Below are 22444 nucleotides of genomic sequence, written 5' to 3'. Positions count from 1 at the left end.
CAACAAATGCTGTTTTGGCACTTTTTAATGTGGAGAGGCAGATCGCTGTAGCACCTCAGTTCAAAAGAAGCGGCAGATAAACCGTTCATCTCTTCCTGTCACGTTGTGCAAGGAAGGTCAGGGTCCAAAATGCAGGGAAGTATTTTTAATTTAAACAAAACACAAAAGAACACAAACAAATCAAAACCAAAAGGCCAACACGGCACACACAACAGGAACTGAGCAGGAGCAGGAACAATCAAACAGGAACACAATACCAGAGACAGACATGGAAGACAATGCAGACACCATGAAGAGTGGGAAATGAGAGTTCTTATAGTCCTTATCCTTAATAGTGAGCAGGTGTAAGTGATAATGACATCTAGACAGGTGATAACAATTAGCAGTGCAGGGAACAGCGACCTCATGTGGCTGAGGGAAGCCCCACAGCCCAGATCATGACATTACCCCCCTCAAGGGAACGGCTTCCAGACGTTCCCAAACAAAATCCTGGAGGGAGGAGGAACGGTGGAAGGTGAATCAGGGGGAGGGACGGCGGGCCAGGCCCGTGCAGCGGAGGAACGTGAGCGGACACCGCCGCCAGAGGAACGTGAGCTGGCCTCGCCGCCAGTGGAAAGTGAGCTGGCCTCGCTGCCAGTGGAACGTCCGCGGGCACCGCAGCCCGAGGAACGTGAGCTGGCCTCGCCCCCAGTGGAACGTGAGCTGGTCTCGCCGCCAGAGGAACGCGAGCTGGCCTCGCCACCAGTGGAACGTCCGTGGGCACCGCAGTCAGAGGAACGTGAACTGGCCTCGCCGCCAGAGGAACGTGAGCTGGCCTCGCCACCAGTGGAACGTCCGCGGGCACCGCAGTCAGAGGAACGTGAACTGGCCTCGCCGCCAGAGGAATGTCCGCGGGCACCGCAGTCAGAGGAACGTGAACTGGCCTCGCCGCCAGAGGAATGTCCGCGGGCACCGCCGTCAGAGGAACGCGAACTGGCCTCGCCGCTAGAGGAACGTCAGCGGTCACCGCCGCGTCCGGAACAGAGAGAACGGTCACCGCCACGTCCGGAACAGAGAGAACGGTCACCGCCACGTCCGGAACAGAGAGAACGGTCACCGCCACGTCCGGAACAGAGAGAACGGTCACCGCCACGTCCGGAACAGAGAGAACGGTCACCGCCGCGTCCGGAACAGAGAGAGCGGCCACCGCCGCGTCCGGAACAGAGAGCGCGGTCACCGCCGCGTCCGGAACAGAGAGAACGGTCACCGCCACGTCCGGAACAGAGAGAGCGGCCACCGCCGCGTCCGGAACAGAGAGCGCGGTCACCGCCGCGTCCGGAACAGAGAGCGGTCACCGCCGCGTCCGGAACAGAGAGAACGGTCACCGCCACGTCCGGAACAGAGAGAACGGTCACCGCCACGTCCGGAACAGAGAGAGCGGCCACCGCCGCGTCCGGAACAGAGAGAACGGTCACCGCCACGTCCGGAACAGAGAGAGCGGCCACCGCCGCGTCCGGAACAGAGAGCGCGGTCACCGTCGCGTCCGGAACAGAGAGAGCGGCCACCGCCGCGTCCGGAGCAGAGAGAGCGGTCACCGCCGCGTCCGGAACAGAGAGAGCGGTCACCGCCGCGTCCGGAGCAGAGAGAGCGGTCACCGCCGCGTCCGGAGCAGAGAGAGCGGTCACCGCCGCGTCCGGAGCAGAGAGAGCGGTCACCGCCGCGTCCGGAGCAGAGAGAGCGGTCACCGCCGCGTCCGGAACAGAGAGAGCGGCCACCGCCGCGTCCGGAACAGAGAGCGCGGTCACCGCCGCGTCCGGAACAGAGAGCGCGGTCACCGCCGCGTCCGGAACAGAGAGCGCGGTCACCGCCGCGTCAGGAACAGCGAGAGCGGTCACCGCCGCGTCCGAAACAGAGAGTGCGGTCACCGCCGCGTCAGGAACAGCGAGAGCGGTCACCGCCGCGTCCGGAACAGAGAGAACGGTCACCGCCACGTCCGGAACAGAGAGAACGGTCACCGCCGCGTCCGGAACAGAGAGAACGGTCACCGCCACGTCCGGAACAGAGAGAACGGTCACCGCCACGTCCGGAACAGAGAGAGCGGCCACCGCCGCGTCCGGAACAGAGAGAACGGTCACCGCCACGTCCGGAACAGAGAGAGCGGCCACCGCCGCGTCCGGAACAGAGAGCGCGGTCACCGCCGCGTCCGGAACAGAGAGCGCGGTCACCGCCGCGTCAGGAACAGCGAGAGCGGTCACCGCCGCGTCCGAAACAGAGAGTGCGGTCACCGCCGCGTCAGGAACAGCGAGAGCGGTCACCGCCGCGTCCGGAACAGAGAGCGCGTTCACCGCCGCGTCAGGAACAGCGAGAGCGGTCACCGCCGCGTCCGGAACAGAGAGCGCGGTCACCGCCGCGTCCGGAACAGAGAGCGTGGACACTTCCGCCTTCCCACGGAAGAGCCACTCCACCCCCACTGCAAAGCGGGAACGCCGTCGCGCCGACTCGGCCCTACAGGCCTCCATCTCGGCCAGTTGGAGGTAAATGACCTCCTCGAACCGAGCGGCCGACGCCGCCTCAAACGCCGCCGCCTCCTCAGAAAAAAAAAAATTACTCCCCGCTGGACCCATCTGTGGTGTCTGCATTCTGTCACGTTGTGCAAGGAAGGTCAGGGTCCAAAATGCAGGGAAGTATTTTTAATTTAAACAAAACACAAAAGAACACAAACAAATCAAAACCAAAAGGCCAACACGGCACACACAACAGGAACTGAGCAGGAGCAGGAACAATCAAACAGGAACACAATACCAGAGACAGACATGGAAGACAATGCAGACACCATGAAGAGTGGGAAATGAGAGTTCTTATAGTCCTTATCCTTAATAGTGAGCAGGTGTAAGTGATAATGACATCTAGACAGGTGATAACAATTAGCAGTGCAGGGAACAGCGACCTCATGTGGCTGAGGGAAGCCCCACAGCCCAGATCATGACACTTCCGCTTTAATACCAGTTTCTACATGAAATAAACATGAAAGAATGTCCGAAGGCATGTTAAAAGAAGAGTACAGCTTAACTAAATACGTATTCTGTCTCATGTAATCACTCAAGCAATGTCGACCATGAAAAGATATCAATATAGGCTTAACAGCTTGTTAACTATTTTACATAACGTCACATTTACCTCAGAAAAAAACATACTAGAAAAATTAACTCTAGAGAAGAGAATATAACATATTCACTTTAATTTTGACTGTTCTTCAATATTTAACTTGCGTTTGAATAAATACATCAAGTTTTATGACAGCCGCCATAAATAAATAAAAAGTAGAAATAAAATTATGTAATCGTAAAATAAGCACTATAACTTTATTATAAGAACTTCATTGAGTGTAATTTAGGGTTTGTATACAAATCAATTTATTTTAACCCCCAATATTATAATGTAGTACCAGCTGACTCTTATGTGTTTACAACATTAGTTGAGAGATTTTTGTACTGTACCTGATATATATCCAAAATGATCAATATTGAATCATTTGCAAGCTTGTAAATACAAATTGAATCAAATCGTGAGATTTGTGTCAACACCCAGCCTTTCTAAAAAGTAAATCATCTCTCTCTCTCTCTCTTCAAGAAAGATTAGTCCCCTGAGATTCTAGTATTTTGCAAAGTTGTTTGCCGTTCCTTTTCATTACAATTATAAATTTTCAATTTTCTCCCGGGCGCTGTCACAGTGATCTCACACGGCTTTGTTTGTGTCACCAAATGGTTCTGGCTGTGGATATACAGTCTTTTTTACGAGAACCTGATTTCTCTCACCTTGTCAAGCACACCTTTTATTATTAGACGCAGCAGACACATGAGAGGTAAAATCCTTTGTTTGTTTGTCTGCCTCAATTTCATGCCCCGCTTGGCACATAATATTTCAAACTGCGATTCAGTTGCTCTTGGTTGCATTAACATATAGATGGAAATGGGAAGTCTTCTAAATATATCTGCCTCACTCAGCACAGGAAAAAGTGCAATGAGTCGTAGACATTCCCGTGTGGTTTGTAATAAAATAAATGTTGTACGACGGTTGCAGTATCCAAAGGTTATGAGAGATACTTAATGCGTTAATGTTGCCATAAAAATGATTTTCATTTGAACTAACACAGTCCCAGCATAGTCTTCCAATTTTTAGATTTATTGATTGATTTCTTGTGATATTTTTATGCAGCCGATGCCGATGAGGACTTCCCTGAGCAGCATTTGCTGGACATACAGAAACTTTGCAGTAAACATCTGCTGTCGTCCCCTGTTTGATTAAGTCCGTTGGAAAGGTGAGTGTTTCTGGCTTTCTTTCCTCTTCAGAAAAGAGCTTTCACTGGCTTCCAATCCGATGTGCTGTTAATTAGCTGCTGAACCTGAAAAACAACTGACAGGGGAGCTCCATATCTAATCACTTATTCTGATTGAACTTGATAATTGGATGAAGGGATGACACCCTCTTTCAACAGTATTTTCTAACCTAAGGGAAATATTTATCTTTGTCTAATTAATTTGTGTTAGAGTCAGTTTTCCACTAAATTTTCACTATCGTATTTATTTTGTATTTTGGTTTTCAATTTTAAAGTTTAAGTTCTTTTTTATTTATTAGTAATTTTTTAAAAGTGTTTTTTATTTTATAATTCAATCATTTATTTTTTGATAAATTTCCCCCCCCCCCCCCCGATTTATCATTTTTTACATAGTTGCAAATATAGATTTTTTTTTTTGCAATTACCAGTTTTTTTTAATATGTAATATATATTTTATATTTATGCGATTAATCGATTTGACAGCATTGATCAATTTTATATTTATTTAAAATAATTACTTAATTACATAATTCTATTAAGTAAAATTAATTTATTAATTTTACTAAATTTGAAATCTATTTAAATTTAGTAATTTAATTTAATAATTAATTTTTTGATGTGGCTATATTATTGTTTTTTTAAATAAATACTTCTATTCAGCAAGGGCACATTGAAATGAATCAAAAGTGACAGATTTTTATACTGTTACAACAAAAATTATATTTCAAATAAATGCTGTTCTTGTGAACATTCTATTAGGCAAAGACTTCTGAAAAAATGGATCATAGTTTTTACAAAAATATTAAACAGTTCAACTGTTTTCAACATTGATAATAATGTTTCTTGAGCAGCAAATCAGTATATTAGAATGATTTCTGAAGGATTCTGAGACACTCAAGACTGGAGTAATGATACTGAAAATGTAAAAATATATTAAAATAGAAAACTATTTTAAATTGTAATAATATTTCACAATATTGCCATTTTTATTGTGTTTTTAGACTTTGACAACATTAAAAAATCGTTTTGGCCTCAAACTTTTGAACAGAATTGTGTCTTCTGCAATAAAACAGTAAAAAACATGTAATTCAGTAACACCTAGACAAATAGTAATTATGCATATCTCTACAATAAAGTCAAAAGTTTTGGAACAGTAAGATTTTTAATGTTTTTAAAGAAGTCTCTTCTGCTCACCAAGCCTGAATTTATTTGCTCGAAAGTACAGCAAAAAGAGTAAAAATGTAAAATATTTGTACTATTTTAAATAACTGTTTTATATTTGAATATATTTCAAAATGTAAATCATTCCTGTGATTTCAAAGCTGAATTTTTAGCATCATTACTCCAGTCACACGATCCTTCAGAAACTATTCTAATATTCTGATTTGCTGCTCAAAAAACATTTATTATTACTATCACGTTGGAAACAGCCGAGTAGAATTTTTTATTGTTTTTTTTTACATTATAAATGTCTTTTTCATCACCAATTTTAAGCATTATTGCTAAATAAAAGTATTAATTTCTATCATTTCTTTACCAACAAAAAAAAAATTGAAAATAAAACTCTTTTGAATGCTTTTGAATGGTATAGTGTATAATGTTAGCTGAGTAGAATTTTTATTAGGTTTCTTTGAAGAATAGAAAGTTCAGAAGAACAACATTTATCTGAAATAGAAATATTTTGTAACATTATAAATGTCATTATCATCACTTTTATAGAATTTAAAGCATCCTTGCTAAATTAAAGTAATCATTTCTATCATTTCTTTCTAAAAAAAAAAAATACAATTAAATAAATAAAAAATATACTGACTCCAAGCCTTTGAATGGTATAGTGTATAATGTAAAAATAAGAAATGAACTAAAAATAATCTTTTTATTATTTTAGATAAATGCTGATCCTTTGGATATTTCTGTTCATCAAAGAGTCCTGCTGTTTTAAATATTGATAATAATAATAATAATAATAATAATAATAATAATAATAATAATAACAAATGTTTCCTGAACAGCAAATCAGCAACACCAAATGACTGGAGTAATGATGCTGAAAATTCAGCTTTGAAATCACAGGAATAAATTACATTTTAAAATATATTCAAATAGAAAACAATTATTTTAAATAGTAAAAATATTTCAAAATGTAACTGTTTTTGCTGTACCTTGGATCAAATAAATGCAGGCTTTGTGAGCAGAAGAGACTTCTTTAAAAAACATTAAAAGTCTTACTGTTCAAAAACTTTTGACTGGTAGTGTATATTTTTAATGTGTGAATTCAGGAGGAAACCCTGCAAACAAATGTGACAGATGCAAACCAAAGTGAATTATCTGTTTTTCGTATGGAGATGTACTGCACTCTCTGTTCTACCTTTGCTTTGCCTGTGTTTAAAGCTCACATTATTCAGCACTAGACAGACGGCTAATCCGAGGAGCAGCAAACAGCCCTGTTCAGTGAACTGGCATGTGTAATAGCAGGTGTGATAGTTCAGGAGGTTTTCTCAGTGAAAGTGATGCTGTGGTTTGTGGCAGCTCTCTGACAGTGTGTAATTATCAACTGTGCTGGCTAGTCCGAATGGGTGAGAACACGGTATCTGTATCCAAGAGACCTTAAAGAGATAGTTCAGCCTGAAATGAAAGTTATGTCATCATTTGCTCAACCTCACGTTGTTCCAGACGAATGTTGTCTTGCTTTCACTTTTCCTTTATGGGAAAGAGCATCTCTGATATCCTGCCTTTGTGTTTCATTTTGGATGAATTTTTACTTTAGTACAGGCAATGAAGATCTTTCTCTCTCATACACACAGACGTTTTTTTTAATTTACAGCGCACACACACACAGGCCGTAAGTCATTTTGGTGTCTCCGTGAGGGCTGTAAGTGTTTGTCTGTCTAGCTCAAGGTCAGGATTGAACGTGCGTCCTGATTGGATCGGGGAGGGCGTAGGCATCGAGCAATACCACGCGCATACACAGACACCCAGGGCATCTGTTTCTCTGTCTCATTTTTTCGGTCCTGTGAGGACAGCTCCATCACCTTGGAAAGTGGCTCTTCTGAGAGGGCTTTAAAAGTAGAAAATCTACTCCGGAGTGGACAGAAAAACTGAATCTTTTACGTCTGGTCCATTGAGGCTCTTTCCTCCTCACAAATAAATACAGTTTCTTTGTCCTCAGGGAAATTACCATAGACACTAACAGATTGACTCAAACAAAACTGGGCTCTGCTCTGTTATTTCTTAGCTATGCCATGAGAATAATAGACCTGTGCGGAAGCCGCTGTCCATCCATTTTTATCTAGGGTGACCATACGTGCTCTTTTGTCAAATATCATAAAATGTCCGGGGTTTTTACCTAATTTCACTGACCGTCATTAATTCAACACTTTAAATGCAGCCACTGCCCACTGGCATTATTCAGAGGTACCTGTCTGATGACGTGAAAGACCCAGTTGTCAAAACAAAACAAACGAGGAGCTGCGTTGCAAGAGCTGTGTGTCACTAACATGCCGAAACGCAAATTTAGTTTCACAGACGAATTGCAAAAAAAAATACCTGATGTTCATTCGTGGTCGTGATAAATGGGAAGCATTGTGCACCATCTGCAACTATGCTGCCCTCCAAAGGCAAAGTGCAGTAACTACACCAACACTGAAACAGAGAGAAATGCCTTTAAAGTTTTTAGGCCAGCTAGTCAAACATGTTGACACTCTTGTTTCTCGGAAACACTCGTTTCTTTGGGACAAAATTGATCAGGAGACTTTGCCACAAGACAAAACTGTTTTCATGAAGTCCATTTTAAGCCTCAATTTTGACCAAATGCGTAGTTACTGCACTTTGCCTTTGGAGGGCAGTTGCCAATAAAGGCAAATCAATTTAAATAAGAATTTAAATAAATGGGTCCTCTTTTTGGATTCTCAGAATATGGTCACCCTATTTTTATCTATCTATCTGTCTCTCGTCTCTCTGACTGCCTACAATAATACAAGAGTAATACAGTTTCTGTGTATTTAATTTTCTCTTTAAATTCTTTATCAAAAAAAGTAAAGGACTAGTTCACTTGCAGAACAAAAAATTACAGATTTACTCCCCCTGCTTATCATCTAAGATGTTCATGTCTTTCTTTCTGTAGTCGTAAAGAAATTGTTTTTTTGAGAATTTCTCTCCAGCGAGTTTGAACTTCCAAAATGCAGTTTAAATGCAGCGTCAAAGGGCTCTAAACGATCACAGCTGAGGAATAAGGGTCTTATCTAGAGAAACCATTGGTAATTTTCTTAAATTAATATTTATACACATTTTAACCACAAATGCTAGTCTTGTCTAGCTCTGCGATGCATGCGTACTCTGTATACTCCGGTTCATGACAGTTAGGGTATGTCGAAAAAGTCCCATCTCATTTTCTCCTCCAACTTCAAAGTTGTTCTACATCGCTGTTTTACCTTTTTTTGTAAAGGGTGTTTGATTTTCTTTACATGGTCACTTTATAAACACTTGGTTGGTACTTCTGCAGCGATTTTGAAGTTGGAGACGACATGCCCTACCTGCATTGAACCGGAGTGCACAGAATAAGCATTGCAGAGCTAGACAAGGCCAGCATTTGTGGTTAAAAAGTGTATAAATATTAATTTATTTAAGAAAGTGACCTATCGTTTTGTGAGATAAGACCCTTCTTCCTCAGCTGGGAGCACTTTGAAGCTGCATTTAAACACATTTTGGAAGTTTAAACTTGCAGGCACCATTGAAGTCCACTATGTGGAGAAAACGTCTGAAATGTTTTGCTCAAAAAACACAATTTCTTTACAACTGAAGAAAGAACGACATGAACATCTTGGATGACAAGGGGGTGAGTAAATTATCTGTAAAAAAAAATTTCTGGAAGTGAACTAATCCTTTAAAGGCAGAACAACAAGTGAAAAAAAAAAGAAAATATACTGTCCTAATTTATTTTATATAAAATAAAATTATCAAATATTTTGGAATCTAAAATTGGAATTTATAAAAACTTTAAAATGAAGTTATGTTCTGAATTTGAAGTTGATATCACAAAAATTTAGGTTCCAGTGAGATTTTGTTGTGATTTTGTTTTGTTAATACCAAGAATAACCACCTAATGATGACCACTGGATTTTTTTTCATGACTTTTCCTGTCACAAATGTATACATTTCTGTCATATAAAATATTACTTCTGTCACAAAATAGTTATCAAAAATGGAACCTTGAGAGTCTCAAGTTGAGACTCAGACCTTTCCAACATGTTTTGTCAAGATTAGAAAAAGTTTTAAATATTTTGTAGTTATAGTTTTGATACATATTTTTTTCTTTTTATATTTTGTAATATGACACTTGACACCACCCACTAGGGGGAGGAGCCTGTTTCTCTGTGTGTCTACATAATGTGTATGTAAAAAAAAAAATTTAATGTTTTTTTTTTTAAAGAAGTCTCTTCTGCTCACCAAGCCTGCATTTATTTGATCCAAAGTACAGAAAAAACTGTAAAAATTCGAAATATTTTTAGTATTTAAAATAACTGTTTTCTATTTGAATATATTTTAAAATGTAATTTATTCCTGTGATTTCAAAGCTGAATTTTTAGCATAATTTCTCCAACCACATGAGCCTTCAGAAATCAATTTAATATTCTGATTTGCCACTTTTTATTACTAACATGTTGGAAACAGCCGACTATAATTATTTTATTATTATTTTTTAACAATACAGTTTTAAGCATCCTTGCTAAATAAAAGTATTAATTTCTATCATTTCTTCCCCCCCTCAAAAAAAAAAATGAAAATAAAACTTCAAGCTTTTGTCCTTTTTATTTCAGATAAATGCTGATCTTTGGATCTTTCTATTCATCAAAGAATCCTGAAAAAAATGTACTCAACTGTTTTAAGTATTGATAATAATAATAATAAATGAACAGCAACAGCATTGAACAGCAAATCAGCATATTAGAATGATTTCTGAATGATCATGTGAATGATCTATTTGAATAAAATATATTCAAATAGAAATCAGTTATTTTAAATAGTAAAAATATTTCAGAAGTTTACCATTTTTACTATACTTTGGATCAATTAAATGCAGGCTTGAGCCTGTAGAGGAGTGAGCAAAAACATTAAAAATCTTACTGTTCAAAAACTTTTGACTGGTAGTGTATATATAAAAAGCTTATACATTTTTCTATATAAAATGTTCTTTATCTATAAAAACCATAATGATTGATGGTGTCAATAATATTCAAATTGAAAATCTTCTAATTATTTTCAAATGCCATTGTTTTCAGCTTTTTTTCTTACAGACCGTCTGTTACTTATTTTTGTTGCTTTCTTTCCAATACCAGATCCAGGCTTTCTTTAGAACTCTATTGAAATGCAGGTCATTTCTAATTGTGCATATTGTCTCGGGCAGAGAGACTCCAGATGCAGAGTCATTGCTTGGCATTTGTGTATGATTGATGAGGAAACAGTGCCAGACAGCAGCGCCTCTGCATCTTACAGCGCTGTGAAACTTCCCTTCGAGCTGGCAGCACAGGAAGCGGAGGAATCCAGAGGGCAGGAGGACAGCGATTAGTCTCTCGTCTCTTTAATAGCAGCCTGATTAGATTCCCATGATAATACTTGTTTTTCATTAATACAGAGTGGGCAATAGCTTCAAAGTTTAGTTGACGGTCAAAAGAGTCACTGTTTTGTGCCATGGATGCACAGTTGCCAAAAACATGATCTGCTGGGAGGGTAAAGAAATAGCCAAAAAATTGCGTTTTTGAGATCTAGGGGAAAGATTTATAGTGAAGATCGATCTTCATATGTGACCCTGGACCACAAAACCAGTCATAAGTAGCACGGGTATATTTGTAGAAATAGCCAACAATGCATTGTACAGGTCAAAATGATTAATTTTTCTTTTATGCCAAAAATCATTAGGATATGAAGTAAAGATCCATGTTCCAATGATGATATTTTAATAGAAATAAATTTTCTACTGTAAATATATCAAAGCTTAATTTTTGATTAGTGATATGCATAGCTAAGAACTTCATTTGGACAGCTTTAAAGGCGATTTTCTCAGTATTTAGATTTTTTTGCACCCTCAGATACTAGATTTTGTCCTATCCTAACAAACGTCATTTGAAAGTTTTCATATTAACCATTTATGTTGTTTTTTTGTACAATATGAGGGTGAGCAAATCGGTTCTTTTCTGTAGACAGTCTAGTTGGTGACTGGCGTTTTCCAGTATTTTTGAACTCCCTTTCAAATAGTCTCTCTCTATCACTCTCACTTTATTTTCCGTAACGTCTGATCTTGTTTTATGCTGACTCAGGCTTTAGTCTGTGTCTGTTCAGATCAATGTTAAACAATTGTTCTGAAGCTCCATCCTAGCCGTGTCTCTGGCCTGTCTGAGGGAGATTCAGGCTGGCGTGATGCCCGTTCTGGTTCTTGAGGGTGTCACTCAAGCCTCCCAACCCTGAGCTCTTGTTAGGACAATGCTGAAGGGGGAAAGGATCGCTGAGTTGGCATTTCCATCGTTCAGTCTTCCGCCTGACAGCAAGAGCCTCCCTCTCCTCACTTTCTGAGGTCTGTGGTAACAGGAGAAAGCAAAGCTAGCTGGGTTAGCTCGGGTCAAGTTTCCAGTTTTTTCCGACAAAGAGACGCTATATTTTTGTCAGTAGATAACTTGAATTAAAATATTAATAGTACTGTTTGTTTTCATCTCCCAGGATAAAAAGAGTTGATTCTGTATCGTTCAAAGTTTCCTGAAATTCCTGTGGCTTGTTGCTGTGGTTTGTTAAGTTTGTGTTGTGGAATGACATCTTGGTGGGTTGCTGAAATCATGAGCAATTCATGAAAAGTTGTTGAGTGGTTGGTCAGTGGTCTTCACAGTGGCTGCAGTGTTGCATTGCTCAGTGTGAGAGGATGTACTCATCACTCTCAGTCCCTTGATTCTCACTGAAAACATCCAAAAATTATCTAAACTTATTGTGATGAAATGTTTTAAAATGTGACCCTAGACCACAAGTCAGTTTGAGATTGAAAGCAGAATAAATAAGCTTTTTATTGATGTATGGTTTGATAGGATAGGATAGGACAATATTTGCCCGAGATACAACTATTTGAAAATCTAGAATCTGAGGGTGCAAAAAATCTAAATATTGAGAAAGTTGTCTTTAAACTAATCAAAAATTAAGTTTTGATATATTACAGTAGAAAATGTACAAAATATCTTCATGGAACATGATCTTTATTTAGTATCCTAATGTTTTTTGCCATAAAAGTAAAATCGATAATTTTGACCCATACAATATATGGTTGGATATTGCTAAAAAATATACCTGTGCTACTTACAATTGGTTTTGTGGTCCAGGGTCACAAATACGTTTTTTGATTTTATTCAGTCCGGGTTCATTGGAAGAATTTGTCAGTGGTGACATTACTCAAAAAATATGTTTCATAGCACTTTTAAAATAAAATGTTCTGTGAGTGGCACTAAAATTTTGTTGAGTTTTATTAAAAACAGCTGGATACGAGGTTTATTACATTGGTTGTTGTATGTATCAAGGCAGTTCAGAAATTAAATGTTTGGTGGGTTTTTAAAATGTATTTGAAAAAAGCTTCTTATCCTTATATAAGTTGCATTTTTTTAAGGGGAAACACTGCAGGCAAAAACACATTTTATCATGCACCTATTAAGTTTGAGATTTTGAGCTTTTTGGTGTTTCATAAAGTGTTTTCAGGCTAGTGGAAAGAAAACAGCCAAAAGGCAGTGTTAAATGTTTTTTTATAGCACTTTATCTATTTGTGTCAATAGATTTCAATTACAATACACATTTTTAAAGGCTGTTTTCTCAAAATGAATTTTTTCTCCTGGACTGAGCAATAAATCTCCACTTCAGTAGCACTTACACACACCAAACGTTACATTTTTATTCCTGTCTATATTCTGAAGGTTTTTACAGAAGGATTTGTTCATATATAATTTGCTTGATTTTATACAACATTTTATTCCCTCAAAAATGGTTAAAAAAAATACAGTGTTTTCTGTCTGTTTTTTTTTTTCATTATGGAGTGACAAAATGAGATACCCAAAATCCCTTCTGTAAAAACTTTAAAAAAATTAAACAAGAATTTTGAAACTGACTTCATCCAGTGTTTAGATTTTTGTACTAGAAAATTATGCAAAAACAGCAATATTGTGGAAAATTACTATGATTTAAAATAACTTTTTTCTATTTTAATATATATTTTAAAATGCAATTTATTCCTGTGATGGCAAAGCTCTATTTTCACTCTTAAGTGTCACATGATCCTTTAGAAATCATTCTAATATTCTGATTTGGCTCTTAAGAAACATTTATTGTTATTATAAAACAGTTGTGCTGCTTAATATTTTTGCGAAAACCGTGTAATTTTTTTTTAGGATACTTTGATGAACAGAAAGTGCAAAAGAACAGCATTTTTTTGAAATATGAATCTTTGTAACATTATTAAGAACTTTACTGACAATTTTGATCAATTGAATGCATCCTTACTAGAGCTGCATGATTCTGGATAAATTGAGAATCACAATTTTTAGTTTTAAATAGAGATCACGATTCTCCTACAAATCTGCAAAATAACATCATTTACTAGAGGCTGTGACAAAATATTAATTGCTGCAGTCTATTAAGTTAAAATGCTATTAAATTAATTAAATTAAATGTTTTTAAATTAAATGTTAATGGCTATTAAATTAAATGTTTAAATTCATGTTAACAAATTATTAACAAAAAAATTGTTCAAATGAAAGCTTCAATGACTCACTCTTAAATACTTTTTATATGTTTTTGAACAAATCTTTTGAATGAATGATTCAGTGACAAATACAATTTTCGCCACTTCACACTGCAGGCAAATGTGGCCCAAATCCGATTTAGTTTTTACTCACATGTGACTTTTTCATGAGTGTGAACAGCACAAACTACATAGAATCTGATCTTTTCAGTTCCGATTTGTCACTTCCATATGTGGAAGGGTATGACGGGGCTAAAGGCCCCCCCGAGGTAAAAGGCACCTTTGATATTATTTTCCTCTAAAAACATGCCATAGCACTTTCCAAAACATCCGCTTTTCAAGATACACGTGCAATTTTGTCTGACGCTTGATGTGATCACGGGCAGCAGCGCAAAGCCTTTTACCCCATGCTGGTAAACCTTTTACCCTGTGTGTGAGGTAAAAGGCCCCCCTTGTCACCCTAAAAAATTGCCTCATAAATGTTCAATACAAACTTACAGTGCCTTGCAAAAGTATTCATACCCCTTCATTTTTTTCACGTTTTGTTGCAGCATTATGTTAAACTGCTTTAAATTAGTTTTTCCCCACATCAATTTACACTCCATACACCATAATAATGACAAAGCAAAAACCAGATTTGCTAATTTTACAAATTTATTAAAAATAAAACACTGAAATAAGTGCATTGTTGAAGCACCTTTACAGCCTCAAGTCTTATTAAGTCTTAATTATCTGCCATTCTTTGCCTCACCTTTTCACCTCTCAAGCTCTGTCAGCTTGGATGGGGGCTGGCAGACATTTTCTAGAGTCCTAGTTGTTCCAGTCGTCTTCCATTATGGATAATGGAGGCAGATTTTTTTCTGAACTCTTCCCTAGATCATTGCCCTAGACGCAAGTCTGTCACTGAGCTCTACAGGAAGTTATCTTGACCTCAGGACTTGGTTTTTGCTCTGATATGCATTTTCAGCTGTTAGACCTTTTCTGAGAGGTGTGTGCCTTTCTAAATCATACTCATTCAAATGAATTTGCCACAGTTTAACTCCACTCGAAGTGTAGTAACATCTAGAAGCAATATGAATGCTCCAGAGCTAAATTTCGAGTGTCCCAGAAAAGGGTATGAATACTTATGCAACGGGATCTTTTCAGTTTTTTATTTCTAATAAATTTGCACAAATGTTAAAAACCTATTTTTTGCTTTGCCATTATGGAGTAGGGAGTGTAGATTGATGTGGGGAAAAAGGTAATTTAAAGTAGTTTAACATAAGGCAGCAACATAACAAAATGTGTAAAAAAAGAAGGGGTATGAATAATTTCGCAAGGCACTGTATATGTATTAATTTTTTTCTAAGAAAAACAAGTAGCTAATCTGAAATGAATTTTCATTGGATGAGAAAACAGTCCATTGACGATGTTATTGAGTGGAATTCCAGCATTTTCTTTCTGGCTCTCTGTATCTCACCATTTTTGACAGGGAAAATAGGAGCATTTAAAATGTCTCTGAAGACATTTCAGCAGAAACAGTTGCTGTTATTTGGGAAGTGTGGTACACAGTGCAGTAAAGACCGCAGAATGAAAGTCAACTGAGGGTACATCTCTTTCCTCCCGCCGCTCTGCTCTCTGCTGCCTGGCACTGTGGTGAACGTCCTCGGCCAAGTGCATACCAGCCGGCCTGGCCAGCAGCCCTGAGTCACCTCTTATTACGTTAAAGCATTACGGCTTTCTGCGCTACAATGAGTTCAGCTTTATGAACTAGAATGAGGAGCGTTTCACTACCCATGTTGCTGGTAATAACAAGTCTGTTTAACAAGGTTTGGCAAAGGTCATGTTGTAAGAGTATTAGTGAGCTGGCAAGCTACTGTGTGGAATGAGTAACATAGTAGTTAAAGGGACAGTTCACAGAAAAATTTTAAATCGGGGATTATTACTCACCCTCTAGTCGTTCCAAACCCGTAAGACATTCATTCATCTTCGGAACATGAATTAAGATATTTTTTATGAAATCCGAGAGCTTTCTGACCCTGCATAGACAGCAACTACCACATTCAAGGCCTAGAAAGGTAGTAAGGACATTGTTAAAATAGTCCATGTGACATCAGTGGTTCAACCGTAATGTTATAAAGCTACGAGAATACTTTGTGCACAAAGAAAACAAAAACAACGACTATATTATAGAATATTCTCTGTGGAAGTTTGGGGCTCTGTATAATTCTCACTTCCTACAGGCAAGACTTTTATTTGCAGTCTTTTGTTCAATTTTATTGTTGCCAGTGAACATGATTTCATCTTGTCACCTAGTCTCAATTTTCAAACAAAGAGAGCAAATGAATGTGCTTCCAGTTTGTACATTTGCCTAAATTGCTTTGAAAGTACTGAAGACAATATTGCTGTCATTTATATATATATTCACGTCAGTTGATTTTTTTTGGATTTTATTCCACAGATGTAGTTGAGAGCGACAGGAAATTCTTGAGGAGAGAGAGAGAGAGAGAGAGAGAGAGAGAGAGAACATGCACTAAGTGCACACTCACTAACCGCTGTGCGACTGCTCAAATCAATTTAATGTCTTTCAGAAATGTTTCATGTTGCCAGTTTTGAATTTGATACAGCTGACTAGGTATTGTTTTGGAAAAACAAGCCCTTATCTTTCTTTCAATTATTCCTGGTGGAGCTAAAGAATTTTATTTATCCGAATGAACTGCATGAATGCTTCTGAACTAGGTTTGGTTCCTTGTGTTTTCTGTTTAGCTGTCGGGTTTTACTCTTTCTCAATTATAATCCACCTCCGAATATACAAAATGTCAAAAATGGAATGCATTAGAATTATATTTGAACTCTTAAGTCAGTCAGTCATATCTCTTTTTCTCATATCTCGTATCTCTTAATCATTTTTTGATTACAACATATTTCCAGGTTAAAATGCTTTCTAAAAATGATGTTTCACAGTAGGACAGATACATCAGTTTGATGCATACAGCTGTTTTCCAGAAGAGTTTTAGATATTTGTATTGCTTTGGTCATAGTGAGTACAGTTGAGGTCAAACATTTACATACACCTTGCAGAATTTGCGAAAATGGTATTGATTTTACCAAAATAAGAGGGATCGGGCCATTTTATTTAGTACTGACCTGAGTAAGATATTTCACATACAATATGTTTAAAGTCCACAAGAGAAAATAATAGTTGAATTTATAAAAATTACCCTGTTCAAAAGTTTACATACACTTGATTCTTAATACTGTGCTGTTACCTGAATGATCTACAGCTGTGAGTTTTTTTTTGTTTAGTGATAGTTGTTTATGAGTCCCTGGTTTGTCCTGAACAGTTAAGCTGCCCGCTGTTCTTCAGAAAAATCCTTCAGGTGCCACAGATTCTTTGGTTTTTCAACATTTTTGTGTATTTGAATCCTTTCTAACATTGACTGTATGATTTTGAGATCTTTTCACACTGAGGACAACTGAGGGACTCATATGCAACTATTATAAAAGGTTCAAATACTCGCTGATGCTTCAGAAGGAAACACAAAGAGCCAGGGGGTGAAAAAAGTTCAAACTTCAAAAGTTTTCACCCCCCCCCCCCCTTAACGCATTGTTTTTTTCCCTCTGAAGCATCAGTGAGCGTTTGAACCTTCTGTAATAGTTGCATGTGAGTCCCTCAGTTGTCCTCAGTGTGAAAAGATAGATCTCAAAACCATACAGTCATTGTTGGAAAGAGTTCAAATACACAAAAATGCTGAAAAAACAAAGATTTTGGGGGACCCGAAGGATTTTTCTGAAGAACAGCGGGCAGTTTAACTGTTCAGGACACAAAAAGGGACACATGAACAGCTATCAATAAAAAAACACAGCTTTTATGTGAATTATGTGTTTATGTGAACATATCTTTTATGTGAAATATCTCATTCAGGTCAGCACTAAATAAAAAATGATTTTTGGTCCAATAATTAACATTTTGCAGATTCTGCAAGGTGTATGTAGACGTTTAACCTCAACTGTATGTGGATATATGTAACTGTATTTTAAATAAGAGTTTATACTGTTAATTCTGTGTAATTTTTGGTGACATTTAACAAGATCGATTGGACTTTTAATGACTTCTGAAAACAGCTTATCCTGTTTACAGAGATAAAACTTAAGGCTGTTAATTTAGCTTGTTGTTAGTCACATAAAAGTCAGCGTAACCAGTCCGTATAATTGTTTGGAGAGCCTGATATTTACTCTCTCCTTGCTCTCTTTAATTGTTTACTGGCCGGTGTTTTGTCTTGTGCATAATGATAACTTCGAGAGACAGGACGCAGGAGGAGGAAGTTAATGGTTCGCGCGCGGCTCTGAATATCAATGTGCTTTTTACATGCTTCTCTTTCTGTCCTCTCACTTGGTTTGTCTTTTTCTCTTTTCGCTTGCTGCATCTCCCTCTGTCCCTTTCCTTTTCCTCTGTGGAGTTTTTAAAGAGATGCTGTCCGGATCGAAACCTTGTCCTTCCTGATCTAAAATAAGCCAACCTTGGGAGCAGAAGGGGAGGGCATAGCAGCATGCTCCAGTAGCTTCTGCCTTTCTCACTCTCAAATGGGCATTGTTGGATATTGTTTTCAAGGCTGCTGTAAATGCAATAAACTTCTGTGCAGAATGTATTATTATTGTACTGATGGTTTTTGTCAATCTTTATATAGTGTTACTTTAATGTTACTTTAATATTAGTTCTATCATGACAGCTTAGAAATTTTTAGTATGGTAATGGATATGAGAATGTATTTGGTCTTGGGCTTGGTGGAATAGATCTTCTATGGTGCTGAATTGCTGCAGCTATTGGTTATTGCATGTTTAATAACCCATAGTAGATCTGTACAGGTGGAGCTGGGGAGGTGGAGCGAATGCCAGCACTTAGTGAATGGTAAATGTTACATAATGGAAATAAAACTGAAATAAAATATACATATTTAAAAACAACTAAAAAAAAACTTAGAAAAGTAGTAAAATTGCTGAAACTAAAACAAAAATAAACTTAAACTGAATTTTGAAATGAAAACTGAACATATAAACATAAAAGATAATTCAAAATATTAATAAATATTATAATAGTATAATGGTTAAATAGAAAAATATTAATCAAAAAGCATGTCCGACTTATATTAAAACTTGAGCTCTATGAAATACGTTTTAGTTTTCCCCCTTAAATTCAGTTTTATTTTATTTTTTACCAAAGTCTGTTTACCTTTAATTTTATAGATTGCACTTTAATGGTTTCATTACATTTTAACAATCAAAAGCATCTCTAATTAATTGAATTGGTGGTGTATTTACATTTTTTAAAAATAAATTAGGTTAAATCATTTTTCTGGTAAATATTCATTAAAAATAATGTTTTAATAATAATTTTATTAATAGTAGTACTGTCATTACATTAAGTGATATATTTCTGTCACAGTTTAACCAAACTTTTATTTTGAACTGAACACATAAAAATAAAAGCTAAATCAAAATATAAATAACTATTATAATAGTATAATGGTTAAATTAAAAATATAAATCAAAAAGAATGTCTGATTATTTCTGTCACAGTTTCTTCAAGTTAAACCAAACTTTTATTTTGAACTGAACATATAAAAATAAAAGCTAAATCAAAATAATATTAAGTATTACAATAGTATAATGGTTAAATTAAAAATAAGAATAAAAAGAATCATCTAAACTTAACACAAGTGAATAGAAATTTATTAAAAAAGTAACAAAAATTATATTTTTAAAGCTCTATGAAATACGTTTAAGTTTTTTCAAAATTTAGAATTTCCAAATTTAGTTTTATTTTTTATTTTTTTACCAAATTCTGTTTTCCATAAATTTTCTGGATTCCACTTTAATGGTTCCATTACATTTTAACAATCTCACAAAAACAATTCATTGATTTTATACAAATTTATTATTTTCATTTTTTTTCTCTGTGTTGTGTTTTTACATTTTTCTGGTAAATAAATTCTGTAAAATAATTTTCTGGTAAATATTGATTAAAAATAATGTTTTAATAATAATTTTATTAGTATTAGTACTGTCATTACATTAAGTAATATATTTCTGTCACAATTTCTTCAAGTTAAACCGAACTTTTATTTTCATGGATTGCTGTGAAGACCTTCAAGCTTCTGTTTGTATATGATATGATGATAGTTTTTCTCAAAAGAAACAGTAAAATGCACATAAAGTGACTCTCGGATCAGTTATAGAGATTGTTTATGTGTTCATATACTCATATTTTGAAGTGTCAGAGGCTGAAAACGCCACACACGCTTCAGTATGTGTGTAATAATTAAAACCGTGCGACTGCGCCATTCATTCACACAGAAACGCGCAGAACATACAAGATTCATGTTTAAATAGTATTTTTGCAACTTAATATTCACAAACACTGGTCCATACCGCATTTTGATTTGTGTACTGACCTACTATTGATTTATTCATCCCAAATTTGGCAAATTTTGAGACATTCCGTGTGAGAGATTCCATGATTCCGTTCGCATTTTCGCGGAAATCATAGGGCCCTAAATGTTACATTGAATCTAACAAATAGAAAATGTTTATTCTTGTTCTCCTTTCGAAGTGGATATACATAGTCATCATGTTTATTTATAAATTTACTAACAAAAATTTCTCCTGTCTTATCTTATAACAGAGAGGACTGCTGACTTCCCCTCTGCTGAGTTCTTTCTGCTGGAGAATGCAGCGCTGCACTTTACTCGTTTAATGGACAGCCATCTCTACCAGCCTCACCTGTGCGACGTGGACCTCGTGCTGGTGTCCCACTGTACGTTTTCCTCCCACAAGGACGTGCTGGGTGACTACATCCCCTACTTCCAGACCCTCTTCTCCCAGAGTCAACCACTGGACCACATAAACCTGGCCTGTGAGGTGCTCAGCATCCAACTCAACTTCATCTATATCTTCATCTTTGAAGTCCTACAAGTGGCCACTGTGGTCCAAATGAGTTCCTGCCACAAGCTACTTGGGTCCAATGAGATGGCAGACACAGACGGGCAGGGCAATGCCTCGTCCAATCAGATGTACAAGATGAAGGAGCTCGAGAAGATGTACACACAACAAGGAAATGGTACATTCTCATTACTTGTAGAGGGCAGTGGAGTCAGTAGGGAAGTTACGCAGACTCATTCATCGAGCGTCCACTCCAGTGGTCAAGCCAAACACTTGTACAAAAAAGAAGACGGTGGAGGGGGAGTGGCTAGTGGAGGAGGGCGGGGTTTATGTACAATGGAGGGCGGAGCCAGTCTCAGTGAATCCCAGGATAATTCTGTCCCGTTTAACAGAGAGCAAATTATCGTGGAGGTCAATCTCAACAACCAGACGTTGAATGTTTCTAAAGGGTCTGACGGCAAGGGCGTCACCTCAAGTACCTCATCCCTCCTTGTTCACCATGCGGTGGAGGGTAAGGAACAGGATGATAATGAAGATGTTGATGAGGATGAAGAAGAGGAGTATGAACACAGAAAGGAAGGGATGGAAAATTCCAGCAATGACGACGACGATGAGGATGAAGAAGAGAACCTCGACATTCCAGAAACAGGTCGCACCAGTGTGGAAAGACGGTGTGCAACGAGAATACCAACGGACGTCATCGCCATGAGACAGACGCTAGTTGACTCTCCATTAGGGAAGGGGAGGAAGAGGAGTAAAGAGCAGGAGAGTCTGGCCCAGAAGGTGAAGCTCGAAGAAAAGCAGCACTTTTCTTGCAAGAAGTGTCCTCGTATTTTTAACAACCGCTGGTACTTGGAGAAGCACATGAACGTCACCCACAACCGCATGCAGATCTGCAATAAGTGCGGCAAACGCTTTTTACTGGAGAGCGAGTTGCTGCTGCACCATCAGACAAACTGTGAGAAAAACATACAGGTACACACTTGTCTGCATGCACACATTGACAAGGTCAATCTATAAGGCTGATTTTACACAAGCCTTTGGTGCAAAGTCAGAGTTCGGTTGGTTTGCTTGGTGATTGATTTCAAGTAATACAATAAAAAGAGAGACATGCAGGGATAGCGGTAGGGAGCAACAATTAAATTGGTCCTAGCTGTCAAAAACGAGTGTGAAAACTCGTGCAAAACTCATAAGTAGGTGCACACAAAATCTGTGGCTAAGAACTGGGACACTCATTATTCGCAAAGTTATCATTTGTAATGAAATTAACCAGAATGATGATTTTTTTTTTAATGCCAGTCAAGGTTATTATAGTTAGCTAAAACTAAAATTAAAACTACAAGTAAAGCTATTCAAAAAAAAATTGGTTACTTAATAAAATGTTTCCTGTTAAAACAAAACGTTACCTGAAATGAAATAAAATTTCAGCTAGTTGCCAAGGCCAGAGAAAT

At 37.8% G+C, this 22444-nt stretch overlaps 1 protein-coding gene across 1 annotated transcript in view; it reads left to right on the top strand.

Annotated features, from left to right (window-relative positions):
- Positions 1-22444, top strand: part of zbtb47b (zinc finger and BTB domain containing 47b) — a 39424-nt gene that overhangs the window by 7093 nt on the left and 9887 nt on the right. Inside the window, exons 2-3 of the mRNA XM_073830438.1 lie at positions 4195-4297; positions 20737-21968. Coding sequence (XP_073686539.1) covers positions 20808-21968 — 1161 coding nt within the window. The 5' untranslated portion in view covers positions 4195-4297; positions 20737-20807. The remainder of the gene's footprint in view (positions 1-4194; positions 4298-20736; positions 21969-22444) is intronic.

This window comes from Garra rufa, chromosome 24 (assembly GCF_049309525.1).
Source record: "Garra rufa chromosome 24, GarRuf1.0, whole genome shotgun sequence".
Lineage (NCBI taxonomy): Eukaryota > Metazoa > Chordata > Actinopteri > Cypriniformes > Cyprinidae > Garra > Garra rufa.
Note: the sequence above shows the minus strand (reverse complement) of the source record. Positions and strands in the feature narration are given on the sequence as shown.